This window comes from Buteo buteo, chromosome 4, assembly GCF_964188355.1.
Source record: "Buteo buteo chromosome 4, bButBut1.hap1.1, whole genome shotgun sequence".
NCBI lineage: Eukaryota > Metazoa > Chordata > Aves > Accipitriformes > Accipitridae > Buteo > Buteo buteo.
In genome coordinates this window covers 39,985,961-40,007,619 of record NC_134174.1, presented here as the reverse complement: position 1 = coordinate 40,007,619, position 21,659 = coordinate 39,985,961, and the positions used below count along the sequence as shown (strand labels likewise).

Here is a 21,659-nt window from a genome sequence, read left to right as displayed (position 1 = left end):
AGAAGGTGGGTTGAAGGCAGAGGGAAATGGATAGAAGATGCTGGGTGAAAAGTTCCATATTGCCTTCAGTGTGCATTAAATATTTTTGGTCAGTCTGGGAATTAAAGGTAAAAGAAAAATCTTAAACTGTTGGAGCAAGTAAATGAAAAGGGTTTTAATTTGTGAGACCAGCAGGAAAGCTAGTGTACTAACTTTATGGAAAAATCTGGAGCACAAAGACCTCCTATATGCAAGCAATGGTCCTCAGAATAGACCATTCCTTGCACAGATAAATATCTCAGTATTTTTTATTTTTTAGAGTATGTTTTTTTCTGACATACTTTTTAAATATATGCTTTGCTTTATAGATGCTGTTATTACTTTGGAAGAAGGCAAAGCCATTCAGGATTTGGGTCCGAGGCAGTTCTGCAAAATTGATTGATATATGTATGAGGCTCTGCTACTTTTGTATTTGCAGAGCAGTTCTGACAAAGGTGTGTCACCTTGAAGTCAAAAATAAGGGGGAAACACAGAGTTTAGGAGGTGTTTGGGATGCTTTCAGCCTGGTGTCTGTGACCTGTGAATTGTATATCTAACTGGAGGCTGAAGTGCATTGTGTGATCAGGTCTCATAAAATTATTATTAGTTACAGGTTACAATGCCGTACAAAATAATGCCTTACAGCTAGGGAAAATAAGATTCTCTCAAGTTGATACTTACGATTATCATAACAGATACGGCCAATAGCCCTCCCAGCATGAAGCAACATTTCTTGGTCTGTGCTCTCCAGCAAAGGTATCAAAGTTAGAACCAAATCTGCTTCAATACATGGTTTCTTCATTTCCTCTGTGTAGGTAAAGGAGAGGGACTTGTGCTTTTTGCCATGTTGAAATAAAAAAATTGCAATTGCAAGACCAATAGCTGGTAGCCATGAAACAAAACTCAAGAGTGGAAACATACATAATGTGCTGTAATATGCCTTGTAGTAACACTTTTGTACAACGTACCATTCTTAGCTATCTCTGAAAGCACCTGGGCTGCTTTCACTGCACATCGTGGATTGCCCTTCAGGATTTTTGCCAAAGTTAGGAAGATCCCACTCTCTCTGAATAGGCTGAAGGATCTCTGCTCTGTAATGATAAGAGCGTTAACAATAACTGCAATAGGTCTGCAACTGTTTTATTTACATGTTGCTTTGTTTTGTAGAGTTCTGAGTGGATATCTGTGGGATCCAAGGTTCTGATTTAACAAGGTACTTAAAGGCTATCTCAGTCTAAATACATGGGAACAGTCATCTGCTTGAATTGCAGTAAGTATAGTTGCAGCTGATTATTCTGCTTCATGCTGAATTGAAGCACAGGTGGCAAAGCGAAGGGGGAAGCAGATTCATCTTCTCTGACTATAAAAGGATGCTTGCGTAAGGCATGGGAAGTCAGGGATTAAGATTCTATTCCTGAGGTATGGCCTAGCAATTAATTTTGTAGGTAGGCACAACATTTTTTATTAGACTAGCAATTAGAACAGTAAATTCCCTTAGCCTTTTTTTCATCAAAAATATGGCTAATTGTCCTTAAGGTAGTAAATCACCATCTGCCAGGAGATTCAAATAAAAGCAGGTTTATGTCATTTCAGGACCACATGCAGAGACCTTAAAGACGTTCTTATGAGACTGGGAATTACTTTTTTAAATTCGTGACCTGATAGGGTCACCCCAATTTAATCCTAGGAGTTTGTAGTAAATAGAATATTAAATTTGGAATTTCTCTGCAGCTTCAGGTGATTCAGTGACCAGTAGCTTTATCTGGTCACAGATAGATTTGCAAGTATATAAAGAGAAAGGAAAACAACAAAACAGGCTCAGGACAGCTATAGTTCCAGCAGCAATCACTTCCTGTAATATGGATTATCACAATAGACAAAAACCTCCAATGAATGCTTTTGGATTGTGTGAATGGTTAAATAGTGATCTGGAGTGATACTTAGCTATCTTCAGTAAGAGCCAGGAGAATCCCATTCAGACTTTCAAGAATCTGATCTTCAGCTTCTGTGTCGTCTCCACAGAGCCGAAGGTACTCCAGGTGCTGATTCAGAGTTTCTAAACAGAATGGGATAGAAAACTGTGGTGAACCAGTATGGAAAATATTTTGAGTTCTTGCTGGTATTTCTTTTCAGTGACAATGGCTGACCATGAGATCGTCTCCTGAAGGGTCCAGATCTAAGTATGCTCATTAAATAACTTATTTAATCCAAGAGCACGAGGGCAAAGGCTTGGTCCACTTCCCAGACAGCACATAGCTCTTGTGCAGGCATAAACATGCAGAGTTAAATTCTATGTGGAAAAAGAAATAAATGTATAATAACTGTGGCAGAGTTTGAGGTGAGGAGGAGAGAGGAATAATTGGAGAACCTAAATCAAGCCTGTTATTTCTAAATACCTCTTTATCATAAAGCTAGTACTTGCAGTTCAGCTAGCTGTGTATCCACTCTGATGGTGGCCAGTAGCAGGCACTGAAAGAGTGCAGAATGAAAAGAGATGGTAACATACTTCTCCCTTAGTTTCTGGCAACCTTGGCCTTTAGAAACATACCTTATATTTACATCAATGTATTTAATACATTTTGATGGACTTCTATAAAATTTTTTAATTACCTATTTAAGATAATTCATACCTTTTATCTCCACAGCACACTGTGACATTAAGTTCCACAGTTTCACTGTTGTAAGAGGAAGATACTCCCCTTCGTTTTAAAATATCTACCAAAAAGCTCAAAGCTAATGGCCCTTGGGTTTCTGTAGTAAGAGAAAGGAATGATCCTTCACTAGTTGCTCTTCCCATGCTTGTCATGATTAGACGGATTTTTATTATATCCCTCCTTCGTAATTCTTCTGCCAATTCATTTAATATTTCCTCTACAGAAGCTTTGGTAACTTGCCTCAATCTTTTTCCTGTTCACTTTTATTCTTTTTTTTAGGTGAGGAACTAGAATTTGAAAGTGTTTTCAAGATGCAGGTGGACTGGGATTAAGACAGAGATTGTAATGTTTTGTTTTCTACTCTTTTAATTGTTTGTCTATTTGAGAATGTGTTTTGTGCAGTTACTCAAAATGACTCGATCTCTTCTGGGCAGAGGGAATTAATTTAAACCCCACCATTATTCATAATTGGGTCATCTTTTCCCTATGTATGTTGCTCTACATTTACAGACACTGAACTTGATGTGCCTCTTTATCCCAAGTCATACAGGGTGGTAAGATTTTTCTGCAACTCTCTACAGTTGGTTTTAATTTTGAGTACTCCAGATAATCACAAAACTCTTTACCGTTCTGCCATTTCTAGATCGTTTATGAATATATTGAATGACACAGGTTCCAGCAAAGGTAACCTCTAATAATTATGGCTCTCTATTGTGAAAGCATTCTTTATTCTGCTCTTCAGACTTCATCAGATAACCTTCTCTCATATCCCAAAATAGCTTAGATGATAAACCTTATTGAAAGGTTTGTAGAAATCAAAATGCATTAACAGTATCTCCTTTATTCACCTTCTTGCTCCTTAAAAATATTTTTAAAGAGAGAGAGATTGAGCATTACTTGCCTCCACAGAAGTCATATAGACTCTCTCCTTTTTTATCGTATCTGTGTTTAGTAATTCTGTGCTTTACTGTAATCTTACAGTTTACCTATGCAGAGATCAGACTGCTGTACTTTAATTCCCTGCATTCCTTGCAACTGTTTTTGTAAACTCATGCCACTCTTACTGCTTTCCACCCTATTAATCCTGTAGCTGATTTAAATGGCATTCTGCATGTCACAGATAATGATTTGATGATTCATTTTTTTAATTACTTATAAACTCTGGGGAATAACATCCAGTCCTGACAATTGGTTACCATTTATTTTATTGATTTGTTCTAAATCATCTGTTCTTTCAATCTGAAGGTTTCTCCATCTACTTCCTGAAAACAAAAAAGGTCTAAAGTGGTTAAAATGAATGTAAGAAATAATGCCATCAGAAAACTGATGGCTGAAGTATTTAACTTATAGCAGAATATAACTTAAGGTGTTACCAAAATTGTAGTAAAATAGCATTTCTACTTCACTGAAAAACTATTTCACTGAAAAAGATGAGTCATGAGTCTTGGCCTAGAAATTCTTCAGCCGAGGATTAATAATTCATCATTTATTTCTGTTGTTTGATGGATTCGCTATTTTCTCTTTCCTTAATATGTCCATTAGTTATTGTGAGATTATTTTTTTTTTTAAATTAGAATGCATGAATTTAGTGCGTAAAGGAATTTACTTCAGAGGAACCAGAAGTGTCTTGAACTGTTTTGAAGAGAGGATGAATTAAAGGGAGGGGAAGTAGAACATAATTAAAGGCTGTTATAGTCCTTTGAGAAGAAATATTCTTTGGCTTTAAAAATTAAAAGCTGTTATGTAAGACCAACAACAATTTTGATTTTGTGCTTTAAACAAGATGCCACGTTTAGAAAAATGGCTGGATCCATCAGGTTAAAAATACAGATGGGGGAACCTCAATATTTTTTATTCTGAGTGAGAAACTGAGGCTGTATGTATTGATGTCTCTTGGAAAGGCTTTGTAGTTTAAAGTGACTTTGTGCTTGTCTTTTCGTGGCCTCTTCAAAATCATGTGCTAAGGGAGCACAAGCATAAAATTGATAGGAGATATTTTTTTTTAAAAAATAGATTACTTTGGATTTGTTACCTTATTGATTAATAAAAACAGGCTGAAAACTCCTGGAATAGATAGATGTACAACAAGAATGAAATCCTTTGACCTGCTTTAAAAAATTAACATTAGTCACTGGTTTCCATTTCTGTCCATTTCTGCCACAATTTGCTGAATAAATGATTTTGTATGAAAGAAGTACAGTTAGAATGCAGTTTTCTTGAGGGGGGGTGGTGGGGAATAATCTGAAAAAATTCAACCAGACAGTTGAATCAGCTTTGATCTTGAACTAGATCTAGTGGGAGTGGACAGAAGGTTACAACTGCTGATAGAGCAACATGAAATAAATTAGGAGCCTGTGAGAATGAATTATCTATTGAACTCTGACTTCATCCTTATTGAGACCCAAAATGTGTTGGCATGAGGTATGGCATTTCACTTCTAGTATTCTGTCCTCTAATTAGAGCAATAGTGATATTTGCAACTATGTTTTTAATATGGTTAGGATATATAGAAAGATGAAAAGGTGACCATATCTTTTAAGTTGGAGGAGGTTGTTTTACAAACAGCAGGGAACAGTCTACATTACTGGTCACTCATTAGGTTGGTATAGTGGTAATTAGAAATCCAGGTGCTTTGTTATTTCTCCAGGGAATAGATCAGTAGAATAACACCATATGCATGATGACAAAGTCCTTGCAAAATACCCCTCTGGTTACAGTCTGTAGTGTTGTGGAATTAGTACTATAAGCAGCAGAATCGACCGAGTAGCTGACTAAAGAGCTATTTTTATAGAAGTCTTGCAGAAGGCAGTATTTAACTGTAACAGTCTTAAAATACTGAACCTTTTTCTCAAATACTCAGAATTTTATTGTGTTGTACTTCTTTTATAAAAACTTGATTAATCAACATGGGACTGATTCCTCACTACTCATTGTCTTTAAGTCTATGCTTTTGAAGTGTAATTGAAGCAGACATTGTAAGACACAGTTATTTTTGTGGAGAGGCAATAATAACAGCACACATACAGATTGTGACTAAAATTGGCCAGAAAAGGGTATTTCTGTTCTATGGAAAATTCTGGGTTGTTGACATTTTGTTGTATCCCATGCTGGAACAGAACTGAGATGTGGTGGAACTTCAGGCAAAACAGACCAATTTGTTTCAGTTTTTTTGCAAATGTGGTTCTTCCCCAGCTGGGGGCTGCCTGGCACACTGGCCTGCTGCCCAGCTGGCTGGTAGGCAAGCTGGAAAGAAGCCAGCCAGGCTAGCCAGCTGGTTGGGCAGTGAGGAGTGCCTCCCCGCCTGGCTTCTAAGGAGGGTTTTAGCAGAATAAATACATTCTCGAGGAATATTTTTCGTTCTCTTGAATCAGCATTTTTATCAGAATATTGTTGATCAGCTTTAGTAATTCACTGTAGAAGTAGGGGAAATGTACTTGGGCTCTCTGGTCTGGAAAGCTCTAATTTTACTTTCTCACTGATTACCTGCAGGGTCTGAATTTAGAAATCTCTGGAGACTGAAGTACAAAAGGCTTTTCTCCTGAGCTGAAGGGCTAGATTATTAATTCACGCATAAATCTGTGCATAAGGTACCGAGTAGAGGCATAGGAACCAGACTGTTGCTGTGGGAGTTGTTTTTTGATCATCCTGATGAGAGCAGAAACAATAATGCAGAAAACAGGCTGCACCATGGAGATTTCATCTGTCTTCTGCAGTGGGGAAAGAGCCATGAGGTGTGAGCTCTTTGGATCCCTTGGACCATTGCTGTGTCAATTCCCAGCAGAAGTTTTGACCTATAAAGCCCTCGGGGAGTGAGAAAGAAGTAATCCCACACATATCTATGTTTTTCAGTGACTGATATGCTCCCCCCCCCCCCCCAAATGGCAATGCCTTATCTGATTTTTTTCCTCATTTTATAGCCTTTCACATGTGTAGGAACTATATTCTATTTTTTCTAGCGGAAATATAGATCCTATCTTGCAATACCAAATGCTACATTTGGTATTATTTATTACTGTGTGGATCCTGAGCAGTGTGGTGAAGTCAGTATGATCAAATTTGTTTGAGGGCTTGAAACAACTCATTCCAGTCGAATGTGTAGCCTTGTGTGTCTGCTGCTTCCTCTTCCTTCGGTAATTTCACTTACTAAACTTTTTCTTCTGCGACTTACCTTTAGTATACTTCCATGGACATTGATGATGATGATTATTATTATTATTTAAAGCTGGAAAACAAGTTAATGTGTTTTTCCAGAACATAAAGATGTGGTAATTGTTTGCAATAGAGGTCTGTTTAGCTCAGTGTAGTATCTTTCATAATAGATCATTAAAGAACAGTAAAAGAAGACAGTATATATCCTTTCCCAACTTTTCTACTTTCTCAACTTTTAGTAATCAACTCCTTAGGGATTTTCTTTGCCAGAAGTTTCACCTTGTTTAATTGCACTTAAATTCATGAAACTCTTTATTTTGAACTTGTTTGTAATTTAGCTTCCAGAACACAGACTGGTGATGAATTCCATAAAGTAATTTTGGGTTGAGAGAGAAAATAATGCATTCTTGTTTTGTCTTGTTGAAATCGTCACCAGGGTGGGGAACATAAGTCTCTATTAAATGCATCCTGTGTAACAGCTGAGGGATAAGAGTCCATGTTGATAAACTGCTAGAGTTCTATAGGTCAAGAGTAACTGGAAGACATAAGAAGAGTCCTGAAAAAAGCTAAAATTTCAAGTCTTAATACTGGAAAATAGCTGTTGGGTCTGTCTAGCAATTTATTAATTAAAAAAATGAAAAGTTGACCTGCATTCTTATTCATGTGGCTGCCTGCAAAATCATGTAGCTGTAAGCCTCCATTTGATCACAGTATTTTTTAATGCTCTTCCCTAAAATAACAAAAATAATTCCTGGTCCATTGCATCTCCCATATAAACCTATGGGAACAAATATGCCTGCATGCCGAGTAGAAGAATTAGTAATAGTAGTAGAAGGTAAGGCTCCAGGTCTCCTTGTCTAGGAATGTGATATCATATTTAATTGGAGATGGAGAAATCTAGAAGGGCTGGTGAGTGTATGTGTGTTAGGAGCCAATAAATCCCATAAGGTCAAATACATTCCTGCTGACAGTGAATGGTACAGCTATATGATTATAGCAGGTTTGCTGTCAAAAAAAGTAGCTTTTGCTTCCCTTGGTTACTTCAGTGGCCCTATAGGGAAAGGAGGAGAAAGGTGCAATTCAATTTGAGGAAAGGTTTTTGAATTTCTTCAGTGGTGAGTTATTATATTCCATCTCTAGAAAGGCATGCAGCTGTTTTGGGACTGGGCTGACTTATATTCTTTCCAATAGAACTATCTTATCTTGGTGCATGAAGTAAAGTATTGGAGGAACAGATCCTCCATCTCTTCAGACTTTCAAACCCATGGCAAGAAAATTGTCATATAAATCAGATAAGCTGTTATCTATGTCTCCATGAAAAGCCACTTACGGCCATGTTAAAAGATATGTTCTGTGTCTTTGTCACTGCACTCGGGTGATGAGATGTAGGAGAAAAATCATTAGATTAAAAAGGAGCTGGGGAGAGAATTTAAAACCAATATTCTAAGGATGACAGGATATAATTATGAACAGCTCTTCACCTGATTTTTTTTTTCTCTTGTTTCTCTATAAAGTGTTTTAGATTACTCATGTCTATTCTGTAGCCATAAAGAATTCACAGTAAAAGTAAATTTTAAGGGTTCCTTTGACTGGGTTTTTTTTAACTTTTTCTGCATGGAAGTTACTTGACAGAAAATGTCTGTGGACAAAAAAATGAATTCTGCTTTCTGGACATATTTGCTTTATTAAAATTAGAAAAGGGGGAAGAAACATTTTAAAACATTTTTGAAACCTTGAGACAGCATTTTAATTTGCATTTCTCTTGGTGGATGTTCACTGGAATGTCCTTGGTTTTATTAAGCTGAACTGAGCTTAAGGCTTGATCCAATGTCTATGGCAGGATGGGGTTGAATGCTAAGATGTTGTCTGGAATGGTACCCAACACCACTCTGAATTAATTCAGCCGGGGCAGTCCTGTAGTTTGTGATCATGTGGGCATATATAGCCTTTATATTCTTCTTGCCCCTGCATCCTTCAGTAACCCTCTTCAAGGAGGAAAGGAGTAGGTATGGATGGCTGATATAGGTTGTCCTAGAAGGCTGGAGCCATGTCATTACCTGGGAATTGAAATCTCTCCTTCCACCCACTTTCAGAATCTGAAAAGGACCATACTTTCCTCAATATTCTTTTCTCCTGGCCTAGACTATTGGTAAATATTCTCAATGTTAATGGCCAAATATGTACAGTTTCTAAGCATGCTTTAAAAACACCTGTTGCCAAGAACTGGAAAGTAGAGGAAAGCCCACTGTGTTGTCCATAAAAACTAGCCTTTGCCCATTGCTTTTGCAGCCTTTCTGGATTGCACTGACCCATTCTGAACTCTTTAGAGCATTGTTCAGTGCCTATGATCCCGTGGGATGCACCTTTGAACATTTTACTATTCAAAGAACATGAGAATGCAGCGGGTTTTTAAGGAGGTTTTTACTGTTTCACCTGAGCTGCAGGTTGAAAGGATGATGAAAACAGGAATTTAAACCTGACTGGTTAGTACTTACATTAATGTTCTCTATTAATTGCAGGCATTTAAGAAAACTTTCTCTAATCCATGTCTAAAATTATCTTAATTGTCATAGATCAGCCAGGACAGCCACAAATACTCATTCTTTGATGTGGTGTCATGTATGGCATTAATTTTTGTCAAAAAATGAGGTAAAGAATAATAGGTACCACCTAGCAGTAAACTAGAAAAAGAAAACAGCTACAGAACACAAATGGGTCAGCATCTGGTTGCCATGGCTGGATACCGAGTGTTGAATTTTTAATGCCTGAACACCAACCATTAGACAGAAGAGCACTGCAAGGGGGTGGGGAGCAGAAAGTGTTAGAGGGAGTTTACTGTGGTGTTCGTATGTCTACAATATGTCCATCAGCTGGCCTTGGACTATTCCTTAATCTCTCAGCTGTTGATCACCACCACTCTGCCTTTACTTCTGAAGGGTTTCCTACCATTCATCTGCTGTTTGGCCTGCAGTTTGTTTCAGAAAGCATAGTTCTTCTTTGGCCTTTGATGCCAAGGCTTCTTTCCAGGCATATTCAGAGTGGGTATCAGAGAACAGATAGGGGGTCAGGGTGGTTTGCTTCTGAGCAAGAGTTCTACTAGCTATATGAATGCCCTGAGTGGTGAAGGACAACTTTGTTATATGGCTGATTTGAAAAGAAGAGAGTGTGCTGATGCAGGAAGGTGTTTTATTCGATAACATTTATCCTTTGAGAACATGTGCATAGTTTTAACTTGAGCAAAACATGAGTGAAGAAGTTGAAAATGTAAGCAGTTAAGGGAGATGAAGAAATGTTGCATTATTTGGGTGGGAATTACATGGCTGAAGCTTAGAGTTCCACAATGCAATGACTGAAGTACAAAGCTGTAAGTGCGTGAAACAAAGACTTTTTTCATTGTTAACAGTAAGAGACTCAGCTATGCTTCACATGATCAGAAGATGATACTTGCAGAAAAATAGTAGAGAAATTCAGGCTCAGAAGAGGTGGTCTTGGAAAAAGGTGATACTGATATTCCTTGTGGTAACACAAATTGATACATTGTCACTAGTGAGAAAAATAGCAATTGATTGTGAAATGGAGATTGGGAGGGGGAAAACAACTTTTTTTTTTGGCAAATTATTTGTCCTGGTTTCAGCTGGGATAGAGTTAATTGTCTTCCTAGTAGCTGGTACAGTGCTATGTTTTGAGTTCAGTATGAGAAGAATGTTGATAACACACTGATGTTTTCAGTTGTTGCTCAGTAGTGTTTAGTCTCAAGTCAAGGATTTTTCAGCTTCTCATGCCCAGCCAGTGGGAAAGCTGGAGGGGCACAAGAAGTTGGCACAGGACACAGCCAGGGCAGCTGACCCAAACTGGCCAACGATGTATTCCATACTATGAGACGTCCCATCTAGTTTAGGAACTGGGGGGAGTGGGGGCGGGGAATCGCTGTTCGGGGTCTGGCTGGGTGTCGGTCAGCAGGTGGTGAGCAATTGCACTGCGCACTATTTCTACATTCCAATCCTTTTATTATTACTGCTGTCATTTATTAGTGTTATCATTATTAGTTTCTTCTTTTCTTTTCTGTTAAACCATTCTTATCTCAAACCCACGAGTTTTAATTTTTTTTCTGATTTTCTCCCCCATCCCACTGGATGGGGGAGGAGTGAGTGAGCAGTTGTGTGGTGCTTAGCTGCTGGCTGGGGTTAAACCACAACATTATTTTTGGATACCTGAATTCCACAAAGGAGGGAATACAGGAAAGAGTGTGTGTGTGTGTAAAGCTAGGGGTAGAAAGCAGATCCTACTGACCTGTGGCTGATGCTGTGCCCTGTGGAGTCAATAAGAAAAATGGCTGCAGAACCCTGACTGAAAACAGATAAGAGGAAAAATATGATTATCCTAGGATAAGCTAGAACAGGTCAGTAAGATAAGTCAGAAGAAAGCCAGTGAGTGCTGTCAGGGAGAGTGTATGTGCTGAAGAGATGACCCATAGCACGAAAAGCTGCTTAATTGTACTCTGCTAAACTTACTTCTCTTTTGAGGGATGAAGAATAGGAATAAAATTCACTTTAATGTATAGGAATCAATGTTGTAAATTCGTGTACAAATATGCGCCTTTTTACGTGCCTGATAATTTAACTCTGACGCTCAATGCTTATGGAATAGGTCTGTTTGACATACTCCAGCTTCATAGGCTAATGCTGAGCCTGAGGTCCCAGGTGCTTTTAACCTCTCACAGAAGGTAAGGGGAACACCAGGTTTTGGGTTTAGAAGTCAGACTTGCAGGAATAGCAACAGATGTACTATGCTCAAAAGCAATGAGTAACGCACCTAAAAATTACTGTCTTCCTCCATGAACAGTTTGTGTTTGGGTCATATTTTCAGGTTTTTCTTTGTAAACAAGAGGTCAGGAAACTTGCTGTTTTAAATCAAAGTTCAGCTTTTTCCATAGTTGTTTAGTTCTAGGAGGTGTTGATTTCAGCAAGTATTGCGAAACACAGTGGTAAATCATCAGAGCTGGCGAAGCTACATGCTGACTACAACAATGTGAGGAGATAACAATGTGAGGAGATAACTAATTGGACAAATTGTGACAGCTGGGTATAAATTGACTGGCTTCATTTATGGAAATGAATGAAATCCCTCTGTCTTGCTTGCTTGCTTACTGGATATCTTGTTTCCTCCATTTGTTGAGTGATGTTGGTCTCTAAAGGTATCTTTGATCACACAGTTAATATACATCTTAAGTAGTTATCTTTTATATGATAGGCTTGCTATTTGCTCACAATCTGTAGTTTTGCAGCACAAGGTAAATTAAAGGAACCCTTCCATTTGGTCATGTGTGTATGGGAAGTAGGCCGTAGTCTCAGCCAAGTAGCATTCAGTCTAATTTCCCTGGCTCCCTAAATTTAGCTTGAAGAGCTGTCAGTGGAGGAAAAACCAATTAGACTCCATAGCAGAGAAAACAGTAATTTCCTTTGGCTGACAACTCCTACAAGGTTTTTTTCAGCCAAGTGAAAGAACAGCTGTGAAAAAATAAGCCTTTGCACTGTGATATCGAAGCATCAGCCCAGTCCTCAACTATCCCTGCTAGACAGTCTGTTGGGAGTGTAGGTGGATGTTAGAGACTACAGACAGTGACAATGAAGGTGGTGGTGTCCAGACCCCAGCATGTGTTGTCATAAGGAAAGTTGTTGACAGGAGTTGGAGGTAGACCACCAAATGGTGGGCTGGAGAGCTGGGAAGATGTGCCATCCCTGACTTCCAGCTGTCTGCAGCCTCTGCAGTGAAGCAGAGAAGCCTCATCCCTGGCCATGGCAGTGTATGTAATCTGGTTCTTCACAGGGACTTGTTGCAAAGCCATCTGGTTGGTTGTAGGTGTTCTGGTTGGTGTATAGGTATTGCTGGAGCATGGCGATGGACAACTGAAGCCAGAATGTGTGTCGGCAGTAAAGAGAGCATCAGCAGGTGGAGAACAGGACTGGCTGCGCTGGGAAACCCAGCCGTGTGGCATGGCTGACAGAGCAAGGAGGCCCCACCAGGGAGCCCAGTAGTGTGGGAGCTACATGGACAGATGACAAGTAATGAGGCAAATGCAATTATTGCCCTTTTGTGCCTGGAGTCTGCCTAAATAGGCACAGCACAAAGGTCCCACAGTCCAGACTAACACTCGTGAAATTCTGGGGTTTAATTAATGTATGTTGTCTGTGCAAGGGAACTCATAGGCCTGAGCATTTGTCTGTTCCACCTGTGTGTGACAGATGCTGTTTGAGGTAGGTGTATTGTGTAGATTTAGGAGGCTATAGTACAAAGCTATGTTGCCACACTTGAAAGGACATTCCTTTCTTTTCTACTTCTCTGGTACAATGCCCCCCCCCAAGTGTATTTCTGTAATTCTTGAAAGGACACGGCTTTTGTCAGCAACTCATCCTCTACTGGCTCCTGTCTTGTCCTTACTAATTGCTTGTATGGCTCCACCCAAGACCTGGAAAAAGCCACTGATCTATGGTGCAGTTAACGAGGCTCCTTATTAATCTTAGAGGTTTCAAGAATAAAGCAGACTGCGGTGGGAACTTGCATGAATTCTGGCAATTTTCCTGTGGGCACTGTCTGAAGCTTTTGTAGTGCTCAGTATTACAGTATTATAATCCTGACATGTGTTTGACCCATTTTATAACTTCATAGGGCTGTGAAGAAGATCCTTGGAGGGTATCCTCAAAGTTGATTGCATAACGGACATGCTAGAGATATTTTTTTTCCTAGTTAGTGGGGGTGTATGTTTGTCTATTTTTATGCAGTATAAGATACCTCATACTGAAAAAAGGATCATTCTGAGGTCACACACACATTTTAAAAATTACGGCCTTACAAGATCTGCTAGTGCTTAATGCAAGTATCATGCTGCTGTAATGTATGACCTATATTTTAGAGCTCTGCTCCAAAACTTGAGTTGCTCAGCAGAATCTGCTTATTGGTACATCACTTCATTGATACTTATGAAGTGTTACTTTTGTGCTCATTCCCAGTTGAGCGAGAAGGATCAGATTTTAAAGGTATGTAGACAGGCACAGATGTCCTAACATTTTTGAAAATTTGTTTTGGGTAATTTATTTTTTGTTTTAACTTAATTATGTTGACCGAATGCTACCTGTGCTGTACAAATTGGTTTGAGGTCTGCTGCACAAGTGGGTTGGCATTGCCTGGGCATTGAAGGGGGAGCACACAGGGAGAACTGGAATGCAGCCTGAGCTCTGCAGAGGACTTGCTTCTGGGACCTCCCAGTAGTTGTTCTCTGCTGCCAATGTAAAAGGGTGATAATACCAAACAGTACTGGGAGCAGGCTTATACAGATTGACATCCTGAGAAAACCCTGGTTGTATTAATGAAATAAATTCACTAAAGCAGTTAGCACACATTCAATTGTAAAGCATTTTAGATAGAGTTCATGTCTACAATAGCTCCAGCCTATGCAAGATAACATGAATAACTTCTATCTTGGGTAATTTTTCCTGGGCTGAATATCGCAATAAGGTTTTCATGCGCAACCTTGTGTTTACATAATGCTCTACAAGCTTTTTTGAGAGTACCTAGAACTATCAGGTTCGAAAGTCTTTGCAGGTTCTCTCACTTTTATTTGCCTGGAAGAAATGCTTACAATCATTAAAAATTATATAAGTCAGTCTTTTAATATCTAAACATATATCAAAGTATATGGGAGGGGATTTGGAGAAAGGAAAAAAGCAAACAATCAAGGGGGGAAGGAAGTGTCTGTGAACAAGTCATAAGATTCTTTTGCTGTGGTGAACTTGTGCATTTTGGTCTAAGTACTTTGTAACTAGATTTCTTCCTATTGTTCTACTTTTCTTGCACAGATAAGTTAAAGAATGATAAAATGCTTCTGATGAAATAGTTTGGGAGTGCTCAATGTTTCAACAAATAGGTTGAACAATGCTGATTCCAAATACTTATTTGTAGTATTTCTTAGCATCTTAAAAGTAAAATATTCTTTCATTTGTAACATGGGCTAATTTGTCTTAAATGGATAACCGTTTACTTTTTTTTTTCTGGCACTGGTGTCTTTGAAGGAGTTTCTAGAGGTCTTCAGTAAAGCTGAGCAGCTTTTATCCACAAATATTTTTAAACTAAACAGGATGGTAATTTTACACTCTAATCTACAAAGGACCCTAGCAAAGTCAATATACCAGTCATAAATAGGAATATACTGTCACTATACTTTTGCAGGACTGAGTCCTGAATGAAGTACTTTTTCTGTATAGATTTTATTTTAAATCAGCTCTTCAATAGAAAAAAAGCTCCCCATAAAATTGGATTTTGATATTAGAATAGTGAAAAGATAATTCAGCTCTTTCCAAGTGGCACTATATTTTATTTACTTAATTTAGCTTTTTTTAATGAAGGTAGGGGGATCCCAAAGCACAGGAACAATGGTTTTAGGTGAGCATGTATTAAAAGTTACTTGGGTTGTCACAAAGCAAAAAGACCTTTTTTTTCAGATTGTTGGTGACCTTGTGACACAAACAAATGTTTAGAAACAAAGAAGGAAAGGTGGAAACACAGATGTTGAAGGCCCCTACCCAGTAGCACTTCACTAACTGTCTTTCCTCAAGTGCAAGAGCTTTGTTTCACAAAGAACATCTAGCTGAAATGGTGCTGAGAGACTTTGAGGAGTTGGGACCCTCTCTCCCCTTCTTCGGCCCATGTAGGTCAGGATAGCTTTATTGACTTTGCAGTCTAGATTCTAATTCTACAGAACAAAAGTGGCTGAATTTCCATTAGGTACTGGAAAGCAACAAGCTTTGTTGACTCCAATTTATTTAACTGCATCTGACACAATGCTTTAAAAATCTGTAAGAAAAAAAAAGCTTGAATTAAAAGCAGCAGCTGTGGGATTTCCCTATGGTATTGATGTATTAAGTTTATAATGCTTTTGAAGCAAATGGCAAGATGGTGGGGAAAGTTGAGAACTGTGCACACAAGGAATTTGTAATATTGTCTAGGTTGTTTTTAATATTTTTAGTTGTAAGGAAGGTAGCACAGCTTACGTCTAAAAATTGCCTGAATTATTACATGGGTTTACATGAATGAATGTTTCTTTTGAAGAGCAAAGTTTGACAAATCTGTATGTAGAAGTGTATGGGTTGATTTGTCATTTATTATTCTCCTGTCCAAAGTTTCATACTTGGGGAGCAGAAACAGTGCTGTGTGACCAAATGCATGCTGTAAAGAGCACTAACAAAAAAATGTGAATAAAAACTTTGAGCCACGATCAGCAAATACCTCAAAAGAATAAGCCTTCTGAACAGAACATTTGGAAAGTAGGACATGTACACATAAGTGATGTAGGAATAGGAGAAGAAACAATCCACCAAGTTCAGTTATTTCCACCTGAATTGCAATAGGAAGTCCTACAGAAATAATTCTGTATGAATATAGCTGGTTTAACCAGAAGCAATACCTGTGTAATACTGGTTTAGTCCACCTATATTTTGTGTCCATCTCTCTGACTGTTTAAGGTGCTTTTAAATTAAATTTTCACCTGCTTTTTTATCAGTGTCCCGAAACTACTGAGATGTTTAACTTCACTTGAATAATTATTTAATTGACTAGGAAGGTAATTACTCTAAATGGCTGCTCAGTTGTCATACTCTACTATCTACTTAGAGACAGATTAGTTCCCCTTTAAACATTTTGAGTAATACTAAAATCAGTTCCACTGATGTCATGAGGTCTAATTGTGGAGTAAGTTACCATCATGTGAATGAAGGTGGAAGGCTGAACCCTTTGATCCAGTTACCTGGTACCTTTGAATGATCTGGAGAATAATGGAAGTTAAAATCTCAAAGGTGTATTTTAAATCCAGTATGAACGTCATTCCTTTCACAGGGAACAATCATAGCTAAGGGCTTACACTCTAACTTTACCTAGGCTAAGAGTTGAGTCATAACGAAACATATTCAAAGGCCGGACCACTTAAGTGCAGCTCCGGTCTTTTCAGTAGCACTTGACAAAGTGGAATGAGTATGCAGAGGCATATGTGAGCAGCTTTGCTTTGATGTATGTTGTACTGTCAATAGAGAGCAATGAATTTTAGTTCCCTTCAAAATACTTAAATTCATAAGAACTTATGATTTGCCAATGCTTCGAGTTCATTTGTCATTGTCTTTCTCATAATTTGCTAGTGTTCTTTAAACAAACCTTAATTTTCATGTGATGTTAAGTGTTAAGTATTGTTTGAAATAAGACACACAAGAATTTCAGGTCACCTATAGTACTGCATTTATCATAGAACTACACTTCTATATTTAAATGATCCTAAATTAGTTTTCTATTTCTATCACAGATATTTGCAATTCCTATATGAGAGAAAATTAATCACATGTTAACTATAGATAGATATGATCTCTAATAAGAGCTTTACTTACCCATAAAAGCAGTAGCTCTCCAGAATGGGGAAAATGAAGAATAGCTGATCTGTACTGTGAGCCTTTGTCCTTTACAGCTAGCAAGCTGTGAATAAGGGGGGATATTTTATAGCTTTCAAGCTGATGAGCAGCCCACAGCATGCTCACTCTCTTTTCTCCTTCTGTCTTTTTCTGTGACCCTGCTCTTCAAATGTATCTAATACTCCATAATTACTTAATCCTCTGCCGCTGCTTGTGTTTCCAGTTCTTAGATGTCATTAACAGAAATGGAAACACAGTAATTATCATGCTGGGAGAGAACCTTTCAGATCTTCAGAATAATTTATATTGAATTTCCCTTTACTGTCATTCAGAAGAGTGATTATTCAATCTAATAAGGAACAGATTTCCAAGAGACACCAGATCCCTCATTGACATCTAGGTACACCAGACACATTTAGAAAGTGTTTGGCTCCTGGAAGGTACTTCTAAAGTCTAGCCAAACTATATTAATGCCTGAATCTTACCTGGTGGGTGCTAAGCGCTTGAGAAAGCATGTTCCAAACTCATCTTTTTCCACTTCTCACTCACCTTTCAAGTTTGTGTCTGAAACATATGGGAGTATTCTTTTCTCTTCCATAAAGATAACATTAGAGCCTGAAGCTGCCATCTCTGGCTTACTATATTTGATCAAGTGAAATGTTGTTTTTTTTTTTCTAATATTCTCCTTTTTTTTTGTAATTGTTATGAAAAAAAATGCTGTCTTTCAAGCAATACTTTCAAAAATGTACTTTTTTTTTCTGTTGCCTTTTTCAGCCCACTTTATTGGAGAGTTGAACCTATAACAAATAAGAGCCAGTTGTAGGATGGCTTACGAAGTATGTGCTGTGTTCTATTCAGGATGCATTACAACCCCCTAGTGTTGCTGCACTATGAGTTAGAGGAAACACTGTCTGCCAGTTAATACTATTTAAAGATTGTTCCAGTAAGCAGATTGAGCTTCCCAGTGTGGTGCTGCCTGACGGTGGCTGTGTGTTGTGGTGTTTGTGGTAGTAGCAGTGGGCTCCAAGTCTGTAGCATTCCAAAACTTTGCTGCACTGTGTAGCCATAATTGTTGTGGTGATTATAACACTGGAGGGAGTTTAAATTGCTGACTCTTAAAGATAAAAAGCGATCTGATAATGAGTTTGGAGCCTGAGGATCCGGTTAAGGAGGTTGGGATGTTTTACTGACTCTCTTGCTAGATAATTCAAAAGCTGGTCCCTTTGGCAGGACTGATGGAGAGGGAGGGTGAACCGAACGCTTTCTGGCATTTTTTTTTAAATTGTAATGGTGTGTTTTGCAAAGTTGCAAATTAATTGGAAAATAAAAGTCCTAAGATAAAGATTGCTACATTACATCCTGTAATGGGGAAAATTGCTTATATGTTGTCGTGGTTTAACCCCAGCCAGCAACTAAGCACCACGCAGCTGCTCACTCACCCCCCCCGCCCCCCAGGGGATCGGGGAGAAAATTGGGAAAAGAAGTAAAACTCATGGGTTGAGATAAGAACGGTTTAACAGAACAGAAAAGAAGAAACTAATAATGATAATACTAATAAAATGCCAACAGTAATAATAAAAGGATTGGAATGTACAAATGATGGGCAGTGCAATTGCTCACCACCTGCCGATCGACATCCAGCTAGTCCCTGAGTGACGATTGCCTCCGCCCCCACTCCCCCCAGTTCCTATACTGGATGGGATGTCCCATGGTATGGAATATCCCGTTGGCCAGTTTGGGTCAGGTGCCCTGGCTGTGTCTGGTGCCAACTTCTTGTGCCCCTCCAGCTTTCTCGCTGGCTGGGCATAAGAAGCTGAAAAGTCCTTGACTTTAATCTAAATACTACTGAGCAACAACTGAAAACATCAGTGTTATCAACATTCTTCTCCTACTGAACTCAAAACATACTGTACCAGCTACTAGGAAGACAATTAACTCCATCCCAGCTGAAACCAGGACATAGGTGTATCGATTGTTTGTGTTGTGACATTCACAAAACACGTGCTCTACAGATACTGGAGAAATATAGCATGTGTGCTTGCTTAAAAGGGGCCAAGATCAGTTGTGGATTGAGCTGCATGTCACAAAATGGTGAGACCTTCCTTGCCAGTTCAGGGATTGACAAGATGAATTGGTCCTTGACCACTTCTGGGTATCAAAGGTACTGCTGTTTATTGAGGTTACAGTGCAGATCAAATCCTAAGCAGGATTGCCACATGCTGTCAGCATGGGCAGAGGTTGTGATATTTCTGAAAAACAAGCAAGAGGTGTAAATGTTAGCATTTTATGGGCAGACATGCTAAACTGTGAAGCCCCAAAAGAGATAGTACTGGGTCTGGCTGAGATGGAGTTAATTGTCCCTATAGCAGCTCTCGTAGCGCTGTGCTCTGCATCAGTAGCTAGAAAGGTGTTGATAACACACCAGTGTTTTGGCTACTGCTGAGCAGTGCTGGCACAGCATCAAGGCTGTCTCCCCAACATTTTTGCTCCCCCCACCCCCCCCCAATGGCAGGCTGGGGCAGGGCAAGATCTTGGGAGGGGACATAACCAGGACAGCTGACCTAAACTAAACAAACAGATATTCCATACCATATGACTTCAGCTCAGATATAAAAGCTAAGTAAAGGGGGAGGAAAGGGGGGGCATTTTTGTCTTCTGGAGCAACCACTACGCGTACTGAAGCCCTGCTTCCCAGGAAGTGGCCAGACATTGCCTGCTGATGGGAAGTAGAGAATAACATCATTTGTTTTTCTTTGCTGTTGTGCATGACCTTTGCTTTCACTTTATTAAACTGTCCTTATCTTGACCCACAAGCCTTTTGTTATATTTTCTCCCCCCTGTCTTGCTGAGGAGGGGAGTGATAGAGCGGCTTTGGTGGGCACCTGGCACCCAGCCAGGGTCAACCCACCACAGTCCTTTTTGGCACCCAACGTGGGTTGACCCTGGCTGGATGCCAAGTGCCCACCAAAGCCGTTCTATCACTCCCCTCCTCAGCAAGACAGGGGGGAGAAAATATAACAGAGAGCTTGTGGGTCTAGATAAGGACAGGAGAGATCACTCACAAATTACCGTCACGGGCAAAACAGACTCAGCTTGGGGAAATTTAACTCAATTTATTACAAATCAACCCGAGTAGGGTACTGTGAAATAAAACCAAATCTCAGAACACCTTCCCTGCACCCCTCCCTTCTTCCCGGGCACAACTTCACTCCTGGATTCCCTACCAATCCCCGCAGCGGCACAGAGGGACGGGGAATGGGGGTCACGGTCAGTTCATCACACGTTATTTCTGCCACTTTATCCTCCTCAGGGGCAGGACTCCTCACACTCTTCCCCTGCTCCAGTGTGGGGTCCCTCCCATGGGAGACAGTCCTCCACGAACTTCTCCAACGTGGGTCCATCCCACGGGCTGCAGTTCTTCACGAACTGCTCCAGCATGGGTCCCTTCCACAGGCTGCAGTCCTTCAGGCACAGACTGCTCCAGCGTGGGTCCCCCATGGGGTCACAAGTCCTGCCAGAAAACCTGCTCTGTGGGCTCCTCTCTCCACAGATCCGCAGGTCCTGCCAGGAGCCTGCTCTGGTGTGGGCTTCCCACGGGGTCACAGCCTCCTTCGGGAACCCACCTGCTCCGGCGTGGGGTCCTCCACGGGCTGCAGGTGGAGATCTGCTCTGCTGTGGACCTCCCTGGACTGCAGGGACACAGCCTGCCTCACCAGGGTCTTCCCCACGGGCTGCAGGGGAATCTCTGCTCCAGTGCCTGGAGCATCTCCTCCCCCTCCTTCTTCACTGACCTTGGTGTCTGCAGGGTTGTTTCTCTTACATGTTCTCACTCCTCTCTCCAGCTGCCGTTTCTGTCTGCCCCAACTTTTTTTTCCTTCTTAAAAATGTTATCCCAGAGATGTTACCACTATTGCTGATGGGCTCGGCCTTGGTTGGCAGCAGGTCCGTCTCAGCGCTGGCTGGTATGGGCTCTGTCGGACACAGGGGAAGCTTCCACCAGCTTCTTACAGAAGCCACCCCTGTGACCCCCCCCTGCTACCAAAGCCTTGCCACACAAAGCCAATACAGAGACAAAATACAAAGTAAGTACAGAGGGGACGAGTAGGAGGTGTTACTGCAGTATTAGGTATGCCAGAAGCATTTAACCTCCATAGAGGCCAGTTCCAGTGTCTTTGAAGTCAGTGGGAATTTTTTCAAAGAACACTGGATCAGGCTCATGGATATGTAGAAAATGGTAATAATGAAAAAAAAAAAATTTACAGCTTTCCTTTGTAAAAGACTGAAGACAGCAAAGGAAACAAAATGAGGTATATAGTAAATGGGTGAAGACAAGTAAGAAATCACATCAGATAAACTCATCTTCAGTGTCATTCATCATATTGCTGCAGTGAAT

The 21,659-nt window shown here is 39.9% G+C and overlaps 1 protein-coding gene across 1 annotated transcript in view; it reads right to left on the bottom strand.

The window, feature by feature from the left end:
• LOC142030105 (rap1 GTPase-GDP dissociation stimulator 1-like) overlaps positions 1-17,386 on the bottom strand; it is a 36,860-nt gene extending 19,474 nt beyond the window's left edge. Inside the window, 5 exon segments of the mRNA XM_075025601.1 lie at positions 700-825; positions 987-1,109; positions 1,964-2,074; positions 17,246-17,300; positions 17,303-17,386. Of these exon segments, the coding sequence (XP_074881702.1) occupies positions 700-825; positions 987-1,109; positions 1,964-2,074; positions 17,246-17,300; positions 17,303-17,386 (499 nt within the window).
• Between the last annotated feature and the right edge of the window lie 4,273 nt (positions 17,387-21,659).